The 22,157-nt window shown below is 39.5% G+C and overlaps 1 protein-coding gene across 3 annotated transcripts in view; it reads left to right on the top strand.

The window, feature by feature from the left end:
* Positions 1-22,157, top strand: part of plch1 (phospholipase C, eta 1) — a 97,878-nt gene that overhangs the window by 33,250 nt on the left and 42,471 nt on the right. Inside the window, exons 6-11 of one of the 3 annotated variants that reach the window (XM_059946347.1) lie at positions 205-375; positions 1,150-1,243; positions 6,812-7,015; positions 9,992-10,112; positions 12,207-12,378; positions 19,266-19,373. In XM_059946347.1, the coding sequence (XP_059802330.1) occupies positions 205-375; positions 1,150-1,243; positions 6,812-7,015; positions 9,992-10,112; positions 12,207-12,378; positions 19,266-19,373 (870 nt within the window). Of the gene's footprint in view, positions 1-201; positions 376-1,149; positions 1,244-5,455; positions 5,632-6,811; positions 7,016-9,991; positions 10,113-12,206; positions 12,379-19,265; positions 19,374-22,157 lie in introns of those variants that run through there. The other 2 variants (XM_059946355.1, XM_059946363.1) reach the window with 2 other exon arrangements.

Here is a 22,157-nt window from a genome sequence, read left to right as displayed (position 1 = left end):
GTGATTTTAGATAGTTGGATAAAGTGGAAAACAGTGGATGTTAAATTGTGGAGAAAAAGAACATCCTATCCAGAATTATCTTGATTAAATACAAATCTTAAACTGCATCCATTGTTTGAAATAACTTGGTCCTTGAAGTTGGAAAATCTTTTCCCTTAATTGTTTTCCCCTTGTCTCCTGCCCTCTACCCCCAATTCCTAGTAGGAAGCTGACACAGGTGAAAATAAGGGCAAATTAAATCTTAACGAGTTCTCTGTGTTCTACAAAATGATGTCTTTGCGACGGGATCTCTTCCTATTGGTGAAAGCTTATAGTAACAAGAAAGACCATCTAACTGTGGAAGAATTTGCTCACTTTCTCAAATCAGAACAAAAAGTAAGTAAATTAAATATTGTGGATTCCTTTTTTATTTAGACAAGTATTGTTTCCAATATGAACACTTATGAATTTTAGAGTATCCTGCCAATTTTAAATTTTTTGGTTTGCAGCTCAAGTGAATTAAAAAAAAATGCTAGTCTGCTTCAAGATGCAGACTGCAACATGTCATGGTAGTTTAATTGTTAATAGTGGCTTATATTTATGAATGGCCTTTAAGGTGCAGAATCATTTTATGACAGTGTAAATGAGTGCTATCTAGTAATATTTATCTCATTAGAGAATAAGGATTTTATATTTAAGGAGAAGCTTTAGGGATAAGAGAGGTTGAGAAATTGAGGGGCATATGGAGGAAATTCTATTCTGCTGGTCCCATTAAACAGCCACCAGTGAAAGAGCAACTAAATTTGGAGTTCATCAAAAGACTGGAATTAGAGGACATTGTAGGATTAGTAGGACTAGATGTAATTTCAGAGATAGGGAAGTACAAGTGAAAACAATGGTAAGAATTTAAAATCAGTGCAATTGCTTAATTAATATCAGTCAGCAAGTATGGGAATTATTGATGAAAATGACTTGGTATGAGTTAGGATGACAGTGGCATATAAATTCATTTATATTTTTAATGAATAAACTTTGTTTAAACAGTTCAAATGCAATTCCAAGGAATTCAATTCATATGGAATTAAGCCCTGTGTAACATTTTTTTTGCATCACATATCATTTTTCTCAAGTTAAGCACATGAGATTTACCTGTCTCTTTATTCTTTACAGATGTACAATGTGACAATAGAATATTGTATGGATATTATAAGAAAATTTGAAGTCAGCGAGGCAAAGAAGCAGCAAAATCTCTTGGGAGTTGAAGGTAATGGGAACAATAAATGTGCAAATGGCTGTAGGTAGAGATTGAGTTTCAGATTGTCTCAATACATCTCAGATTGGGTCCACGGCATTCTTAAGTGGGAGGGTAAACAGCCAGAAGTTGTGGTACATATTGGTATCAAAGGTAGGAAAAAGAACAGGTCCTGAAAAACAAGTATAGGGCACTAAGAAGCAGGACCTCAATGATAGTAATCTCTAGATTGCACTAGTGAGGGTAAAATAGAATCATGTGGCAGATGAACATGTGGCTGAAGAATTTGTGCAGGGGACAGGGTTTCAAATTTGTGGTCATTGGGTTCTCTTCTGGTAAAGGTATAACTTCTACAGAAGGGATGGGTTACCAATATCCTTGTGTGCATTTATGCTAGAGCTGTTGGGGAAGGTTTAAACTATGTTGGCTGGTGCTGGGAACCGGGGGTGATAGGCCAGAGGGTGGAGTAGTTGATGTAAGGATAGATGCAGCACGTAGAGAGACTGTGAGGAAGGGATAGGCAGTGGATAGGGCATAAATGCAGTCAGTCAAACGGGTTGAAATGTGTTTACCGTAATGTGAGAAGTATCGGGGACAAGGGTGATGAACTTAGAGCTTGAATCAGTACATGGGACCATGACATTGTGGCCATTACAGGCTTGACTGTCATAAAAGCAGGAATGTTTCTGGATGTTCCAGGATTTAGATGTTTCAAAAGGGATAGGGAAGGATGTAATGAGTTGGGGGAGTAGCATTGTTAATCAGGGATAGCATTATAAACTACAGAAAGGAGGACGTTGTGGAGGCATCTTTTAGCATTAGTGTAGATGGAAGTCAGAAGCAGGAAAGGAGCAATAACTCCATTGAATATTCCCCCCCCCCCCCCCAAATAGCAGCCCAGTCTACATGATCATGAAGAACAGGATCACCAGAGTGAGAAAAGGACCGATCGGGGATAAAAGAGGACATGTATGTCCGGAGACAGAGGATTTAGGGAAGATGTTTAATGAATATTTTGCTTTGATATTGACCAGTGAGAGGGACCTTAACCAATGTGAGGACAGCATAGAACAGGATGGCATACTGGAACAAGTTGATGCTAAGAAAGAGGATGTGCTGGAGTTTTTGAAATATATTAGAATAGGGGTCTCAGGGGTGGAATATACTGCAGGTTACTAGGAGAAGTATGCTGGCCTCTGGCGTAGTGACATCTGCACCAGACTTTGAGGTTAGTGGTCCCGGGTTCGAATCATTCCCTGCTGGGTTGAGCGTTGATCTAGCAACTTGGCCTCATTAAAAAAAATGATAAAGAAACAGCAAGATTGCTGCCTGATGCAACTAGGGGAAGTGAGAGAAGAGATCTATGCATCATCATTGGCCACAGAAATAGTACTGGAAGATTGGAGGATGGCAAATGTCATTCCTTTGTTCAAGAACGGTAATCTGGATAATACTGGAAATTATAAACCAGTGAGTCTTGCATCAATAATGGCAAACTATTGAAGAAAATAGAAGAAAATATCTTACAAATTTGGAGAAGCATAGGTTGATTAGGGATAGTCGGAATGGCTCTGTGACATGCAGGTCATGCCTCACAAGCCTGATTGAATTCTTTGAGGAAGTGACAGAAGAAAGTGGAGCAGTGAATGTGTTGTTTATGGATTTTAGTGAGGTGTTTCAGAAGGTTCTCCATGGTAGGTTCACTCTGAAAGTCAGGAAGCATGGGATCCAGGGAAACTTAGCCATGTGGATTCAGAAAGCAGAGTGTGGTTGCAGATGGAGAGTACTCTGCCTGGAGCTTTGTGACCAGTGGGGTTCCACGTGGATCTGTTCTGGGATTCCTGCTCTTTGTGATTTCTATAGATGACTTGGATGAGGAAATGGATGGTTGGGATTAGTAAGTTTGTAGATAACACGAAGGTTGGAGGAGTTGTGGATAGTGTGGAGGGTTGTTATCGATTGTAATGGGACATTGACAAAGGACAGAGCTGAGCTGAGAAGTGGCAGATGGAGTTCACCCTAGAAAAGTATGAAGTTATTCATTTTGGAAGGTTGCATTTGAAGGCAGAATACGAAAGTAACGGCGGGATTCTTAGCAGTATGGAGAAACAGGAGGATCTTGAGGTCCATGCCCATAGATTCCTCAAAGTTGCCATGCAAATTGATAGGGTGATAAAGAAGACATATGATATGTCAGCCATTAGTTGAGTTAGCCATTGAGTTCAAAAGCCATCAAGTAATGTAGCGCGATTAAAAACTCTGATTAGACTGCACTTGGAGTATGGTGTTCGGTTCTGGTCAGAAGGATGTAGAAGCTTTGGAGAGGTTGCAGAAGAATTTTGCCAGGATGCTGCCTGGATTATAGAGCATTTCTGATACGAAGATACAGAAGGTGGAGGGGCAAGGAGTGTTGATGAAGTAGGCATTCTGCTGAAGGACTTAGACAGATGAAGAGAATGGGCAAAGAAGTGGCAGAAGGAATATAGTGTAGGAAAGTGATGGTCATGCACTTTGGTGGAAGGAATAAGGGGTATAAATGGGGAGAAAACTAAAATATCATGTGCAAAAGGACATGGGAGTCCTGGTGCAGGATTCCCTAAAGGTTTATTTGCAGGATGAGTTGGTGGTGAGGAAGGTGAATGCAATGTTAGCATTCATTTCAAGAGGACTAGAATATAAACACAAGGCTGTAATGCTGAGGCTTTATAAGGCATTGGTTAGACTGCACCTGAACTACAGAGCAGAGAGATGTCCCTTCAAAGCAGAGATGAGAAAGAATTTCTTTAGCCAGAGGGTGGTGATTCTATGGAATTCGTTGCCTCAGATGCTGTGGAGGCCAAGTCATTGGGTATATTTAAAGTGAAGGTTGAAAGGTTCTTGATTAGTTAGGGCTTCAAAGGTTATGGGGAGAAGGCAGGAGAATGGGGGTTGAGAGGGATTATACATCACCCATGATGGAATAGCAGAGGATTTTGATGGGCCAAATGGCCTGATTCTGCTCCGGTTTATAAGACAGAGTGGTTAGCCAATGTTTTTTAGGCCCAGGCTGGAAATGGGTAATACAAGAGGGCATAATTTTAATATGATTGGTGTAAAATATAGGGAGGATATCAGAGGTAGTTTTATTTTACATAGAGCATGGTGGGTGCATGGAACACACTGCTGTGATGGTGGTACAGGCTGATACATTAGGGACATTTAAGAGACTCTTAGATAAGGCACATCAATGAATGAAAATAGAGGGCTATGCAGGAGAGAATTGTTCTCTGCTGCAATCTTGGAGTAGTTTAAATGGCACAACATTGTAGGCCACAGTGCCTGTATTTTACTGTACTGTTTGTTCTGTGTTCTAAATATCTGTGGTAAGAAAATCAGAATTAATATTTCGGGTCATTAACTTTTCACCTAAATAGAACTGTTTAGTAACATTACTGTGACATGCTCAGCATAATGGAGTTGTGCCAGAATATAGCATTTTGAATTTTTCCATTCATATAAATAATCATTGAGTGTCAGTGGCTAGAATTTCTTAGACCAAGTTGTCTAAGAGTTTTGCTTTTAATATCCCTGGCTATCTAGACAGTGTTTCGGATTGGGTGAGATGTTTCTAGAATTGACAGAGTTCTAGGAAGTCCCAGGATATCAAAATTATGGTTTTGTTTTACAAAGAAAATGATTTATCCAGCAACATTAGTGAAGTTCTGAATTACAGTCTACCTGAGGCATGCCAGTGCCAGCAGTGGAGTTGTTAGTAACCTGAGAGTCAATACCACTATCTGAGTTCGATGAAGCAAACAGGGTTTGCTCAGATTGGGATTTTATGTCTTTCTGTTTGTTTATCATGCTCAGCAACAAAGAAGTCTCTTGAGTCGCTGTCTGTGATTTTCTTTTCTTTATAGTTGGTCTGAGTAAGAATGAGGTGGGAGATGTAATGGAGCTAATTCCTGATCCAATGAAAATATGCGGAAGTTCATGATATTTTGGAGAGGATTATCTCTCTGGTTGTGCATTGACTTTCTATAGTTGAACTTTGTATTCCAAGTTTTCCGCATTTAATCTGGATTAATATTTGATCTAAGTACTCCTCGCAATTCGTGATACAGCAAGTTCAAAACCTATTACTAAATTAAGTAACATAAAGATATAAAAGCAAATAGTTTTAAAATTTAGTATTTTTTAAAAATGCAATTAAGTACTAATGTTTAGTATAAACATATCTCTGCTTGTACTTTTGTGTTAAATTGCAACTCCATCCAACATGCCACTGTTATATAAAGGTCATTAAAGAATTAATGATTTTGGTGGGCAGAGCTAATAGGTGGAGAGTACAAAAAAAGTGCCATGTATATAGAGTACTTTGTGATATGAAGACAGATTTCCATACAGTTTCCAGATAGCAGGTGCATTAATTTCATTTGTTCAGAATTAGAAGTGAGAAAAATTGTAATACATAAATGTGTAGAATAACTGATAATCTTAACAGTATATTCCTTGTTATTTTAATAATCATTACACTTCATAAATACCTTACTGGATGTGGGAAAGTGTTGGAGCATCCTGAGTTTCTGATGACACATTATAAATGAATTGCTCCTTAACATAAATATTCTGTTTAATAGAATTTTCCCAAAGACTTTTATTTTTACTGGGCATATATATGTCACTGAAGAATCATATTAATTGCTTAGCATTTTGGTGCATGTAGAGATAAAAGAAATGATAACCATTAAGTAAATAAAATAACTTTTCAATTAATCAAGAACATTAAACAAAAACTTTAAGGAATACAAAGTGACATTAAGCCTGAAGACTACTAAGGGATGCTGAGACTGATATTAAGTAATTGAATTTTTAAAACTGAACCATGGTGTTCTCTAGTTTTACATTAGTTTTGAAGTTTTATTCTCCCCAAGTGTTTTTACTTGGGTTGACAAGTCTCCAGACAAATCAGGACTTGGAGACAAAACTGAAAAGCAAGTTACATATCATTGTGAAAACCTCTTTGGTTGTTTGGAATTGTATCATGACATATTTAAACATAAAGAACTGTGATTTTATAGAGTATTATTAAGTTTTAACTTTTTCTAAGTCCTACCAAAGAAGGATATTTGTTCTTTTTTCAGTCAAGTTACATTAATCTGCTATCTGAATTTAATAATGGCACATCTTCAAAATATCAATAAATGTAATAGTGCGCATCGGTCTCAAAGTTTTTAAATTTATTTAATGCTGTGCAGTACTTCATGTCATATCGGATCAGAAAAGCCTTATTCATTCAACATGTCTAGAAAAGTAATAAACAGCATAATATTACAAATCTGGAATTGTGGATTCTTCAAATCCAAACTGGTAACTAAATTCTAAATTGCCTTTAAAGTGTCTTTAGGCTATTTTGAGATTTTTATTGATTTTGAGACCAAGGGACTTCCATATCATTACAATGTTTCATCCTCGCTGTGCTTATTAACCATTAATAGATGTTAGTCCCCAAAGGAAATAGTTTGTTTTGGTAACTAAAATGAATGCATTTAAAGCAAAACCTGCTCATAATCAACTCACTAATTCTCCTTTCACATCCAGGTTTTACTAACTTCATGCGCAGCCCTGCATGTGACATATTTAACCCCTTGCACAATGAAGTAAATCAGGATATGGATCAGCCTTTGTGCAACTACTTTATCGCTTCATCGCACAACACTTACTTGACAGGGGATCAACTCCTTTCTCAATCCAAAATCGATATGTATTCCTGGGTGCTTCAGGCTGGTTGTCGCTCTGTGGAAGGTAGTTATACAGTGTCTGTTCTAAATTATATATTCTGGCAAGAGCAGTAAAGCCATTAGTTTCCTTCCTCAGCTTAGCGACAGATACTATATTCTTTACAGATGGGTTTAGTTCATTTCTCAATTCATGACGGGCATAAGATGTATTCTAAAGTCCATTTGGATGTCGTCCTTTAACACCATTCGGGGTGATGTAATTGGTGGAAATGTACATGATTTACAGCCACCAATGTTGAGTTCTGGTTCACTTTAAGAGGCTATTCTGACATGATGGTGTAATTCTGTGAAGTCCTTTTGCCACACTTTGTGCTCAGGTTTTGGAGTTCAATAAAATGTGTAACGGTTTTTCTTAAACATAAAATGACTCACTTAGTTTTATTTGTGAAAACCTACATTGGTGATCCTGATGCTGTAGGATGATTCCAGAGTTATTGAATGTGTCAGCTAATGCAGTTGGTTTGAAACTGCTGGAGTTCTGGGAGTAAAATGCTTTTATTTGTCTTGTACAAGCCAAGGCCCAGTTCATGTTGCGGGAAATCACCGTGGCCAACACCACATTTATTTTATGTGGTAGCTTCACTCAGTAATTCCACAGCTGTGAGAGAGGTGAGTCTACTAGAACACCTGCATGAACACTATAAATACCATTGCTGAAAACTCACCTTTTACAGACTTTTGGACTTTCGGAGTCTGAGCGCGGCAAACAGTTGCTCTCCTTGCCCAGCCTCGGCAGTGCTAAGCCTTTAGAGCTAATGGACCACATGCTATCTCTCCAGGGAAATCAACATCTTTGCTTTATCTTTAAAGAACTTTTCATGCAGCAAGTGCCTCATGAAGTACGCATAGCCCTTGCTAATGCACTCGTGAATGACTATAGGGAGCTTGCTAAAATAGCTGGAAGTCTACACTCAGCCGGGCAGAGATGCATAATTCCTCCTCATTTCCCTGCCTCAATAAGCCCAGTCAGCAAGATGTCCGACATAAGCACACGATACAGACTACGCTGGGTCTGTGTTTTTACCACACTCACTTTGATACAAACGCTAAGAAGTGCTGACCATCTCGCAGCTGTAACACTGCCAGCGCATTGGGACATCAGAGGTCTGTGAACACCATGGGTTCCAGCTGCCAGAGTCATCTACTGTTCATTATGGACACCCTTTCAGGGCGATGCTTCCTGTGTGATACTGGTGCTCAAGTGAGTGTGCTGCCAGTATTGCCTATTGATGGGAAGGCAAAGAGTGACAAATCCTCACAGAAGCAGGATCCAGACTTACGGGATACGATGGGCAATGTCCTGCTTCAGTGGGCAACGTTACGCATGGGACTTTTTCCTGTCTAAAATGGCTAGATCTCTGCTTGGTGCAGATTTCCTGTGTGCCCAAGGACTGTGAGTAGATCTTAAGAACTGCTGGCTTGTGGATGTCAAGGACTTTGGCTTGTTACCCTGCTCCCCACTGTAAGTTCCCCACAATGACTCTATCAAGTACATGCAGCACTGCATGTGAGTTTACTCGACTGCTGGGTGAATTTCCAACGCTCACCAAGTCTGCATCCTCTACTACAGTCACAAAACAAAATGGGGTCAAACACCACACTTCATAACTGGCCTGCCATGCCCTCACATAGAAAAGCTGGTAACCGTGGAGGCTGAGTTTGGCAACATGAAAAACTTGCCATTGTATGCTGATCAAATTGCCCCTGGACTTCACACCACCATGTGGTCCCCAAGTCTGATGGTGGTTGCAGCTTATGTGGCGATTCCAACGCCTTAGTGAGGCCACCACTCCTATCGTTACCTGGTCCCACATGTCCAACACTTTTCAGCACGTTTAGCCAGAGAGTTAATTTTTTCCAAAATTGATTTAGTTGAGGGTGCCTGTGTGCTCGGAGGACATTTCCAAAATGGCTGCGTTAACCCCATTTGGCCTCTTTGAGTTTCTGTGCATGCCATTGGGGCTGCAAAATGCAACACAGACTTTCCAATGGCCGTTGGAATCTGTAATAAAAGACTTAGATTTCTTTTTTTTTAACCTGGATGACATACTTGTCACCACTGCATACAAATCCAAATACATATCTCATCTCCCCTCACCTTTCCATTGCTTAAGTCAACATGAGTTGATTATTAACCCGACTGAATGCCAGTTTGGGTTGTCAACCATTCACTTTCTTGGCCATTGCATCTCCACAGAAGATGTGAAAATCTTCGCATCAAAAGTAGCTGCTGTTATGGATTTTCCACCACTGCACATTACCGAAAATCTGCAGGAGTTTTTAGGTATGGCTAATTTCTATCATTGCTGAACTTATGCCCTCCCATGTAGTGCACTTAAAGGCAATACCCCTAATAACATGCTTGATTGTTGAGCAGACATGACTGGGGCATTTGATGACACCAAACAAGCTCTTTACAACTTATTCTGTGTAGCTCATTCTATAATCCCTTAAGTGACTTCACTGCTGCTCCTCCCTCCTTCTCGTCTGCGAGTATGAGCCATGTGCTTCCGAGTTTCTAAGTCAAGCCATTCGATATTTTGATGGACCACTCAGGTTATACTGCTGCATTGTGTGTTCTTGCTGTATTTTTTTTGGTTTTAATTTTTTGGTTCTAATTTGGTTATACTTTTTTCTTTATATATAGACATACTGAAAGTGGAATTGTTTAATTTTCTTTTTAAAAATCAACAGAATGGAAAAAATTTGTTTAATGAAGATATTCTTGTTTTTACATGGTTGTTTTCAATTTCAAACTTTTACTTAATATTGAATTTTTAACTTTAATATTTAATTTTGAAATACAAATCAGGAACGTAACATTCTTAACCTATTTTATTTAACTTAAATTTTCTATTTTTAAAGTTTATTTTATTTTTTGTTTTCTAATAATTCTTCAGCAGCAACTGTGTTGTGTTGTTACTTATTCTATTGCCTTTAATCCTGCTAGACATTTAAGGTTATTTTCACTTTATTTCAGTTGACTGCTGGGATGGTCCAGATGGGGAGCCGATTGTACAGCATGGTTATACACTCACTTCCAAGGTCCTGTTCCAAGATGTGGTGGAAACCATCAACAAATACGCTTTTATCAAAAATGAGTGGGTGTTATCTTTTACTAACCTAAAATCATCAGATAATTATTGAATGGTTGTGTGATTGATGTTGCATTCTTTTGCTCACAAGATACATCCATCAGTTATCAATAGGTGTGTACGAGATTTTGCTATTGTGGTGGGCCAGCTTCATTTTCACTGAAGTAATCCAATTTCCAGTGTAAGTTTATGCCAATGTACCAATGTAGTTTACAAGCATCATGATATATGAAAACTTAACATAGTGTTTATTATATTGTGGAAATACTCCTGTATAATATGATGCCCATCTTCATCTTAGCTCAATATTTTATGCTACCTTAAATTAGATATTTAGTTAGATATTTGAAATATTTCTTCACTATAAGCTGAGTTCTCCATTTTCTATGTAAAACATTTCACAGCGCACCTAAAGTGAAGTGTCAGCAATCAAACTTTTCCATTGTTGAACAAAACCTTTTTGTTAAAGAGACACAAAAAATGCACAAAGCCATGCTGACAATCCCCAATCATTCTTTACCTGATTTGTCTCTCAGATTCCCCTCCAGTAACTTTCCTACCACTGATATTGTGCTCATTGGGCTGTAGTTCCCCTGGCTTCTTGCAATCTTTCTAAGGCCTTCCAGTACCTCACCTGCAACTAAAGATGATGCAGACATCTTTGGCAAGGCCCCTGCAGCTTTTCCCCCCTCATTTCCCACAATATCTTTGGATACACTTGGTCAGCCCATAGAGACTTATCAACAATATGCTTTAAAACTGCAAGCACCTACTCTCTGGTAATGTTCGTAAGTTCCAAGAGATTTGTTCATTCATTTCCTTTGATTCCCTGTCGTTCTCCATGGTAAACACACATGAGAAATATTCATGCATGTCCTCCTTTGATGACAATTACATTGATCCTTAAGGAGACCTGTTCTTTCCCTATTTATCCTTTTGCTATTAATATACTTGTAGAATCTTGTGTGATTATCATTTATCTTTCAGAGCTATTTCATGTTTTCCCTCTTGTATACTTCCACATCTTTTGTACTTCTCAGGCAGCTTGCTTTTACCTGCCTTATACCTTTGTCCAAACCAGAGTTTCAATATTACCAGACAACCAGGATTCCCTAAATCCTGTCAACCTTACCCTTCACTGTAATAAGAATATGCTGTTATTGAACTCTTGCTATCTGACTCTTAGAAGCCTCCTGCTCATCAGACAACTTTACCTGACAATAGCCTCTCTCAGTCAACAGTTGCGAGTTCCGGTATAATATTTTCAACATTTGCCTTCCCTAACTTAGGATTTTAACTTGTAGAGCTGTCCCATCTTTTTCCATAACTATATTAAAACATAAAATTATGATCATTTCTCCCAAAGTGCTCCCTCACAGACACAATCATTCACCCTCCCTCATTTTCTAACAAGAAGTCCAGTGTTGCCTCCTTTGTAGTTGCGCAACGTACATATTGTTTGAGAAAACATTTCTGGACACATTTAACAGATTTCACCGCACCTAGGGCCCTTGTACTATGGCAGTCCCAGTTAATTTGTAATAGCAGTTAATTTGAAATCACCTTGTTAATTACAAGCCTGTTGCACTCACAGCTCTCTGATATCTCTGTACCTATTTGTTTCTCTAATTCCTGAAGAATGTTGAATGGTGGTACCTATGATAGATCCCATCCAAAATGATCATCCCCTTCCAAACCGTCTCACTGGACCATTACCTTTGTTAATTTGCCCTATTCTCTAACTTCCCTGCAGTATTAATTTATTTCTACTTTGCAAGTTATTTTCTGAAGTTATGTTAATGTTCCAGCATGTGAAGATTGGATGTACAAAGAGCAATCTTCCATCTCAATTTGATTAACATTAATAGCACTTCTTGTGTTGATTATACCAAAATTGGATCATCTGGCCCAAAAGAATTTATGTATTTCTATCATTTAAAATAAACAAACAAATAAATAAATGGTACTTACCGAAACATATTGAAAATAAGTTGTTTTCCTAAGCCTTCTTCACCCACACTCAATTTTCTTAAAAAATTCACTAGATTTTTGTTTTGGCTTTTCAAAATTTTTCTTGGCTATTTGTTGACTTTTTTCTAGATATCCTGTTATTCTGTCTATTGAGAATCACTGTAGCATCCAACAACAGAAGAAGCTTGTCCAGTATTTAAAAAGTATCCTTGGAAGTAAACTAGAGTTATTCTCCATTGAAAGTCATGGAAAATACCAGCTTCCTTCTCCTCAAAGTCTAAAAGGAAAAATTCTTATAAAGGTAAGAATTTCACATTGTGACGTTACAGGGTGATTGTTTTTATTTCATTATGGAAAGAGTTTATAAATGATTAGGTTAGTTTTCATGTTTTAAATAAAGCAATGGTGTTCAAGCTTAGAAAAAAATCTCTGCCATTGTGTAGCAAGCATAGAATGGGAATTGATGTGTTAATTGTTGGCTAAACCAGTTACAGAATCAGAATCAGGTTTAATATCACTGACTTATGTCATGAAATTTGTTAACTTAGCAGCAATACAATGTAATACATAATAATATAGAAAAAATAAGTAAATCAATTGCAGTAAGCATGTATATATGTATATTAAGTAGTTAAAATAGTGCAAAAATAGAAATGATGAAAAAAAGTGAGGTGGTATTCATAGGTTAAACATCTTTTTAGGAATCGGATGGCAGAGAGAGAGGGAAGCTGTTCCTAAAGCACAGAGTGTGTGTCTTCAGGCTTCTGTATCCCTTTTCTGATGGTAACAATGAGAAGAGGGCATGTCCTGGGTGATGGAGTTCCTTAATGATGGATGTTGTTTTTTGAAGGTGTCTTGGATAATAAGGACGCCTGTACCTAAGATGGAGCTGACTAATTTTACAACTTCTGTAGCTTCTTTCAATATCCCCCACCAATACCAGACAGTGATACAGCCTATTAGAATGCTCTCCAAGGTACATCTATAGAAGTTTACAAGTGTTATAGGTGAAAAACCAAATCTCCTCAAGCTGCTAATGAAATATAATTGCTGTCTTGCCTTCCTTATAGCTGCATCGACATGTTGGGACTATGTTAGATCCTTAGAGATCTTGGCTCTCAGGAACTTGAAATTGCTCATTCTCTCCACTTCTGAGGATTGGTTCTTGTTCCCTCATCCTCCCCTTTCTAAGGTCCACAATCAGCTCTTTGGTCTTACTAACATTGAGTGCAAGATTGTTGCTGTGACACCACTCAACTAGCTGGTATATCTCACTCCTGTACGCCCTCTCGTCTCCATCTGAGATTCTGGCAACAATGGTTGAATCATAAGCAAATTTATAGATGATATTTGAGCTATGCCTAGCCACACAGTCATGGGCATGGAGAGAGTAGAGCAGTGGGCTAAGCACGCATCCCTGAGGTGCGCCAGTTTTGATCGTCAGTGAGGAGGAGATATTATTACCAATCCACACAGATTGTGGTCGTAAGGTTAGGAAGTTGAAGATCCAATTGCAGAGGGAGGTACAGATGCCCAGGTTCTGTAGCTTATCGATCAAGACTGTGGGAAAGATGGTGTTAAGCGCTGAGCTACAGCAAACGAACAGCATCCTGACATAGGTGTTGTATTATCTAAGGCCACATGAAGAGCTATTGAGATTGTGTCTGCTGTAGACATTTTGTGGTGATAGGCACATTGCAGTGGGTTCAGGTCCTTGCTGAGGCAGGAGTTGATTCGAGCAATGACCAACCTCTCAAAGCATTTTATCACTGTAGATGTGAGTGCTACTGGGCGATAGACATTAAGACAGCTCACACTACTCTTCTTGGGCACTGGTATAATTGTTGCCCTTTTGAAGCAGGTGGGAACTTTCAAAATAGCAGTGAGGGGTTGAAAATGTCCTTGATTATTCCTGCCAGTTAATTGGCACAAGTTTTCAGAGCCTTACCAGGTACTCCGTCTGGACCTGCCACCTATCAAGGGTTCACCCTCTTGAGAGACAGCCTGACTTCAGCCTCCGAGACAGGGATCACAGGGTCACCGGGTACAGCAGGTAGCTTCACAGCTGTAGTCATATTCTCCCTTTCAAAGCGAGCATAGAAGGCATTGAGCTCATCTGGTAGTGAAGCATTACTGCCATTCATATTATTGGGTTTCACTTTGTAGGAAGTAATGGCCTGCACACCCTGCCAGAGTTGATGTGCATCCGATGTTGCCTCCAACCTCACTTGGAATTGTTCCTTAACTCTTGAAATAGTGCTCTGCAAGTCAGACTTAAATGCCACAGATTTAGCTCTCAGCAGACGACAAACCTCCTGGTTCATCCACAGCTTTAGGTTTGGGAATGTACAGCATGTTTTCATAGGTACACACTCATCCACACAGGTTTTAATGAAGTCAGTAACAACAGAGACATACCTATCCAAATTCAAAGATGAATTCCTGAATACAGTCCAGTCCACTTTTTCAAAACAGTCCTGTAAGTGCTCCTGTGCTTTCTTTGTCCATACCTACTTGGTCCTCAATACTGGCGCTGCAGTCTTTAGTCTCTGCCTATACTCAGGGAGTAGAAGTACAGTCAGGTGATCAGACTTCCCGAAGTGAGGGCGTGGAATAACACGGTAGGCATTCTTGATGGTGGTGTAACAGTGGTTTAGTGTGTTGCTTCCTCAGGTCCGACAAGTGATTAAGCTGACCTGGTTAAAACTCCCAAAATTATAGTGAAGACATCAGGGTGTGTTGTTTCAATCCTATCCTGATGGTGAAAAGTGAATCCTTGCCTCTGAATCACTGCATCCAGTATGGAAGGGGTTAAGCAGGATTCTGTGAAGCAGAGGATGCATGCTGCCCTAACATTCTTCTGATAAAATCGTCAGTTTTATTTATTAGAGACTTTATAGTCGGTATTGGGAGTCGAAAACCTCTTTATTTAAATGCACTTGTAGCCCTGAGCAACAGCCATGTTTCTTATGAAAAATGTGGACACAATTGGCATATTTTTGTCAATTTTAAGCAGTGATAGATTGTTCAATTTCATTAAAACATCTTTATTAACTGTACAGAGCTTGGATGCAGTTGTGATTCTCAGCTGTAGCAGGATAATTGAGAATGTTTAATCATATCCATTGAACTACTCTGCAATGAATTCACCCTGAAGGTGCCTGGAAGTGCACCAGAGTACACAACCAGAAACAAAAATCATGAGAAATAAGTACATTTCGTTAATGACCATTAATGTTAATGCACACCTTCACGGAGCACTATTGCAGGAAAGCAGCATCCATCATCAAAGACCTCCACCAGGCCATATTCTGGTCTCGCTGCTGCCATCAGAAAGAAGGTGAGGGAGCCTTAAGACCTGCACCACCAAGTTCAGGAACAGTTATTACCTCTCAACCATCAGCTCTTGAACCATAACCTATGTTCCCACAACCTATGGACTCAATGTCAAAGACTCTTCATCTCATGTTCTCAATATATATTGCTTGTTTATCTTTTCTCTTTCTTTTTATATTCGCACAATTTTTTGTCTTTTGTACATTGGTTGTCCATCCTGTTACATCAGGGGTGTCAAACTCATTTTAGGTCACGGGCCGGATTGGGCAAAATGCAGCTTCATGCAGGCTGGATCAGTCGGGCGTGTGCGAACGCAGCTTTCATTGCCTCCGTTTTTTCAGCCTATTCTCATGTGTCTCAGTGTTTCACTTCACAAATTCCGTTTCTTATGAAGAAGACTGCTGAGCAAGCATTATTTTTATGATTGGTATTAACTTACAATCATAGGCTTCATATCGCCGGGCCATTAATAATTAAAATAATAGATTTATCTAAAATGATCTCGCTGGGCAGATATAATTGTACGCCAGGCCGGATATGGCCCACGGGCCTTGAGTTTGACACCTATGCGTTACATGAATGCCCACAAGCAATTGAATCTCAGTGTTGTATATGGTGACATATAAACTTTGATAATAAATTTACTTTGAACATTGAACTTCTATCTAATAACTGATCAATAAGCTTCAAGACCTTGGCCTCAATCCTCGATTTCCTCACTTGCAGACCCAGTCAGTTTGGATTGGCAACAACATCTCCAGAATCTCCAGCAGCACAGATGCACCACAAGGCCTGTGTGTTTAGGCCCCGCTGTACTCATTTTATACTTATGACCATCTCGAATGCTATTTTAAAATATGCTGATTGACACCACTGTCATTGCCTAAGTCAAAGGTGGTGATGAATCAGCCTAAAGGGGGAGAGAGAAAATCTGTCTGAGCCACACAACTTCTCACTCAATGTCAGCAAGACCAAGGAGCTGATTATTGACTTCAGGAGGACGAAACCAGAGGTCCATGAACTAGTCCTCATCAGGGGACTAGCGGTGGAAAGGATCAGCAACTTTAAGTTCCTTGGCATTATCATTTCAGAGGATCTATCTTGGGTCCAGCATGTAAGTGCCATTATGAAGAAAGCACGGCAGCACCTCTCCTTTCTTAGATGTTTGTGAAAATTCAGCATGTCATCTAAAACTTTGACAAACTTATATGGATGTGTGGAAGGTAGTGTATTGGTTGACCACACTGTGGCCTAGTATGGACACCCTAATGCCCTTGAATGGAAAAGTCTACAAAAAGTAGTGGATGCAGCCCAGTCCATCACAGGTAAAGCCCTCCCCTCCATGGAGCACATCTACATGAAGCACTATTGCAAGAAAACACCATCTATCATCAAGGAACACCAGCATCCATTTAATGCTCTCTTCTCACTGCTGCCATCAGGAAAAAGATACAGGAGCCTCAAGACCCAAGCCACCTGGTTCAGGAACAGTTATTACTCAACCAAAACACTGAAACAAGAAGCAATAATTTCAGTTGAACTATCAATGAATTGTTAGCACAACCTATGAACTGACTTTCATGGACTGTTCATCTCATGTTCTCAATATTTATAGCTTGCTTGCTTATTTATCTATCTATCTATCTATTTATTTATTTATTTATTATGATTTGTTTCATTTTGTATTTACAGTTTGTTACCTTTTGGATTCTGATTGTTTGTCCTGCTTGGGCAGTCTTTCATTGATTTCATTGTGATTCTTGTATTTACAGTGAATACTTGCAAGGAAAGAAGTATCAGGGTTGTATACCATGATGTATATCTACTCTGATAATAAACTTACTTTGAACTTTGTATGCAAGAGTATCTTCACAATTTAACTCATCTCAAAGAAGCACACTGGAAGATGTGGCACATATCAAGCCACAACTTCTTATGCAAACAGAAAAAGGAGAAGAAAGACCCAAATGGAGATAAAAATAGAAAAAGCTAGGAAATATACATCATGTCAGGCAGCAGGTGTAAAAAGAGAGAAGGTGTTATGAGACCTGATGTCTCCCTTTCCTTTCTGGATCTCTCTATCTTTATCTCTGGAAAATAACTGTCGACTGATACCTTTATAAATCTACCAACTCCCATGTCTATCTTGACTATACCTCTTTTCACCATTTCTCCTGTAAAAATGCCATTGCCTTTTCTCTGTTCCATTTTCTGTGATGTATCTGTTCCCAGGATGAGGCTCAGCAACAATTCCTCTATTTCCTGGTCTTGTATCCTCACCTAAACAGGCCAAGAATTCCTATTGTGCTTACCTACCACCCCGTAAGCCTCTGTATCCAGCACATCACCCACCCACAATTTTCAGTTTCAGAGGGATTCCCTCTATGATTCCCTTGTCCATTCGTCCTTCCTCCTGGCATTTATCCCTGCAAGCAGAAGAAATGCCACACTTACCCATTCACCCCCTCCCTTACCTCCATTCAGGGCCCCAAACAGTCCTTCCAGGTGAGGCAACACTTCACCTGCAAATCTGTTGGGATCCAATGCTCCCGATGAGACCCAACATAGATTGGGGGACTGCTTTATAAAGCTCCTTCATTCCATCCACAAAAAGCAGGATTTCCTTGTGGCCAACCATATTAATTTGAATCCCCATTCTTATTCTGACATGTCAGTCCATGGCCCCCTCTACTGCTTTGATGAGACACGTTGGAGGAGCAACACCTCATATTCTGTCTGGGTAGTCTCCAACCTGATGACATGAACATCAATTTCTTCCCTTTCCCTCTTCTGCAATTCCCCCTTTTACCTCTTCTCTTTTCCTCACCTGCCCAACATTTCCCTCTGGTGCTCCTCTTCCTTTCCTTTCTCCATGGTCCACTCTGCTCTCCTATCAGATTCATTCTTCTTTAGCCCTTTCCCTTTTCCAATTAGCTTCTAACTTCATCCCCCTTCCTCCATCCATCTGGCTTCACCTATCACCATGTTGCTTGTACTCTTCTTCTCTCTCCCCCCACCCCCCACTGCCACCCTCACGTTCTTATTCTGGCTTTTTACTCCTTCCTTTCCAGTTCTGTTGAAGGGTCTCAACCCTTCTCAACAGTTGAAATGTCAACTGTTCATTCATTTCCATAGGTGCTGCCTGACATACTGAGTTCCTCCAGCATTATGTTTGTGATGCTCCGGATTGCCAGCGTCTGCAAAATCTATTGTTTTTAAAAGTGTTAATGATTCAAATTAAGAATCCTGGGAATGATTTTTGCGATTTATTTCAAGATGAATAAGGTTGCCACTTTGAATGCAAAGTGAATAGAACTACTTAACTCCAGCCCTTAAGTATATTATAGAATACCCAGGATAAATCTAACTTTAATTATCTGTGTGTTTCCCATCCTTATTTATATTGAGAGCATAAGTGCAGGAGGCACCTGTGCAAGTTAGCACCACTTCTCATTGAGATAATAAACAAAATAATCTTGGCTCAACACCACTTGCTCCAAATGATCAATGACCACCCTAAATTTCAGTCTCTTTCAGCCTTGAATATATTAAATTATTTGGCCTCCACTATTTCATGGAATTGAAATTCCAACGATTCACTAATTTCTTATTTCCATCTTAAAAGGTGGTCCCTCTTCTGTAATTACTGTATATATGAATCTGTAACATGCATCAGTGGGCGTACTTTCCAGGCAATGTTTTCTTCATATATTAGAAAAAGATTGCAAATATAAACTTGTTTCAAAATGGAAAATGTAATGAGAAAAAATCAAATTTAATATAATGTAAGTAATTTAAGAAAAGCAATATTTAGATTTAACGATCAATTCATATGTTCATGATCTGTTTCAGGGGAAGAAACTCCCTGCTGACCTCGGCATTGATACAGAAGAAGGCGAAGTGTCTGATGAAGATAGTGCTGATGAAATTGAAGAAGAATGCAAATTAAAGCAATTCAATGTAACAGTTCATCCAAACATTTTGAAGTTGAATTTAATGTTCATTTAGCAATGGTATTTAAACCTGTTAAACAAAACACAGCATTGTATATGCAGAATCCAGTTATTACTCCAGTGAAACATCACTGTCCCACACAATGCAGAAAGGTGGATTGTTGAAAATAGTGAAACCAACTAAATTGCAACCTTGCTTGGTGGTGTGAATCTCATTTGATGTTATCATGAAATTCATATGCAAAGTTGTTCCATTAGGCAGTCACAGCATGGATTCAGGAAGCAGACATTCCATTTGATACACTTACTGCAGTTCTTTGAGGATATATGAGTACAGTGGATTGAGGGGATGCTGTATACCTTGATTTTCAGAAGGTACTCAGTCAGGTGCTGCATAGAAGACTTACTCATTAAGAAGATTTGATTAACCAGCAGAAGGCAGTGAGTTGGGATAAACATGTGTTTCTCTAGTCGGCAATCAGTAGTGAATGGATTGCCACAGGGGTTGGTGTTGGGCAAGCAACTAACGAGTTGCCTGGGACTATACTCACTGAAATTCGGAAGAATGAGAAGGGATCTTGTATAAGTACATAAAATTATGAAAGGGATAGATAAGAGAGGCAGGAAGGTTAGTTCCACTAGTAGTTGTGGCTAAAACAAAGGGGCATAGCCTCAAGATTTCTGGGGATTAGATTTAAGATGGAGACAAAGAGAAACTGCTTTTCCCAGAGAGTAGTGAATCTGTACAGTTCTCTTCCCAGGCATAGGCTACCTTATTAAATATACTCAGACATAGTTAGATAGATTTTTGCAGGGTAGAGGAAATTACAGGGAAAAAGGGTTTCTAAAATTCAACAAAATTCAAAATTCAAGGTTTCCAGCTGATTTCTAAGCCATATCAGGGATTCAGATTTCTGGATCATTGGGACCTCTTTTGGGGCAGGTATGGGTTTCACTTGAATCCAAAAGGGGACCAAAATCCTTGTGGGCAGATTTGCTGGAGCTGTTGGGCGTGTTTAAACTAATATGGCAGGGGGATGGGAACCAGCATGATAGAGCTGAGGATGAGCCTGTAGGTTTACAAGTAGATGGTGGGTGTAAAATGAGCGGAAGGAAGGACAAGCCAATGTTTGGGTATAAATGCAGATAGTGCAAAGAGTTAAATTGTACCACAGAGGCAAAACACAAAACGGGTGAAGAATGCACGACTGAAGGTGCTGTTCTTAAATATATGCATTATTCAGAATAAGGTGGATGAACTCATGGTACAATTAGAGATTGGTTAGTATGATGTTGTGGGCATCACTGAGTCATGGCTGAAAGAAGGTCATAGTTGGGAGCTTAATATCAAAGGATATAATTTGTATCGAAAGGACAGGAAGGAAGGCATAGGCGGTGCTGTGGCTCTGTTGGTCACAAATGGAATTGCATCTTTAGAAAGAGGTGACATAAGGTCAGAAAATGTTGAATTTTGTGAGTGGAGTTAAAAAACTACAAAGTTACAAAACTATTATGGGAATCGTATATAGGCCTTTGGCTTTGAGATTTCAAAGGGAGCTGGAAAGAGCATGTGTTACGTACCCCGTAGCTGGGTTAACAGGCAAGCAGAAATGGAAGGATACGTTGGAGTCTGGTGGTACTGTAACAAAAGGTGTTTATTAGTAAACTAAGCAATACAGTATTAATAATGCAAATATACATATAAAACAGGTTAGCAATAATAAAAACAGAAGTGTAGGAATAATAATCAACGGTAATAAACAAGCTCTATCAAAGTCTAGGGGTAAATGAATTGTCATAAGAGAATATAGAGTTTAGTTCAGTTCATGCTGAGGTAGTTGTTTGTTGTGTTGCAATTGTTGGGGAGAGAGAGAGCGAGCAAGAGGTTGAGCAGCTGCAGCCAGCAAACCTGTTGGTTTCTTGTTCCATTGCACCATTTTGGTTATTCAGTTATGAACCCTCCGTTCTTGGCTAGACCGTTCTTCCGTGGTGGACTTGTCACTCTGGCATGAGTGGACACACACACAAGCCCCCACCGGCCCTGCCGTCACACTGTGAGCTTTATGACCGATCTCCTGATTCGGTCCTCTAAGCCCCCACCTTCCTATGGGTGCACAACACTCTTTCAGTGTCCACTGGTGTGTCTGAGGTGTGTCTCCCCAGACCTGTCTTTTATCCTCAAGGACGGGGTATCAGACATCCATCAACTCCACATGTCTATGTCCATCCTGCTGTCTCCTCAGGAATGTTAACAAGCAAAGAAACGTCCTTGCAGTGAAAGGTAAATAATCAGTGAAGAGCCAAAATACATGTCAACTGTCTCTCTCTCTCTCTTATCCGTAGCAGATGCCTCTACCTCTGTTCTTCATCTCTCTCTCTCTCTCTCTCTCTCTCTCATTAGCAGCATAGTTACCTCTGGACCCCATTTCAATCAGGTCTGTCCAGCACTCATAACACATGTAATCTCATGATTGTAATTGACAACTTCAATATGCAAGCAGGATTGGGAAAATCAGTTTGCCGTCAGATTGCAAGAGAGGAAACTTGTTGAATGCCTCTGGTATGGGTTTTTAGAGCAGCTTGTGCTTGAGCCTACTCGGGGAAAGGCTCTCTTAGATTAGGTGTTGCGTAATCAGATTTTATTAATGAGATTAAGGTAAAGGAACCCTAAGGAGGCAGTGATGATAATATGATTAAACTCATACCGCAATTTGAGAGGGAGAAGCATAAGTCACATATATCAGTATCACAATGGAATAAAGGGAATTACAAAGGTTTGAGAGAGTAGCTT

The sequence above is a fragment of the Hypanus sabinus genome, chromosome 2, assembly GCF_030144855.1.
Source record: "Hypanus sabinus isolate sHypSab1 chromosome 2, sHypSab1.hap1, whole genome shotgun sequence".
Classification (NCBI taxonomy): domain Eukaryota; kingdom Metazoa; phylum Chordata; class Chondrichthyes; order Myliobatiformes; family Dasyatidae; genus Hypanus; species Hypanus sabinus.
Note: the sequence above shows the minus strand (reverse complement) of the source record. Positions and strands in the feature narration are given on the sequence as shown.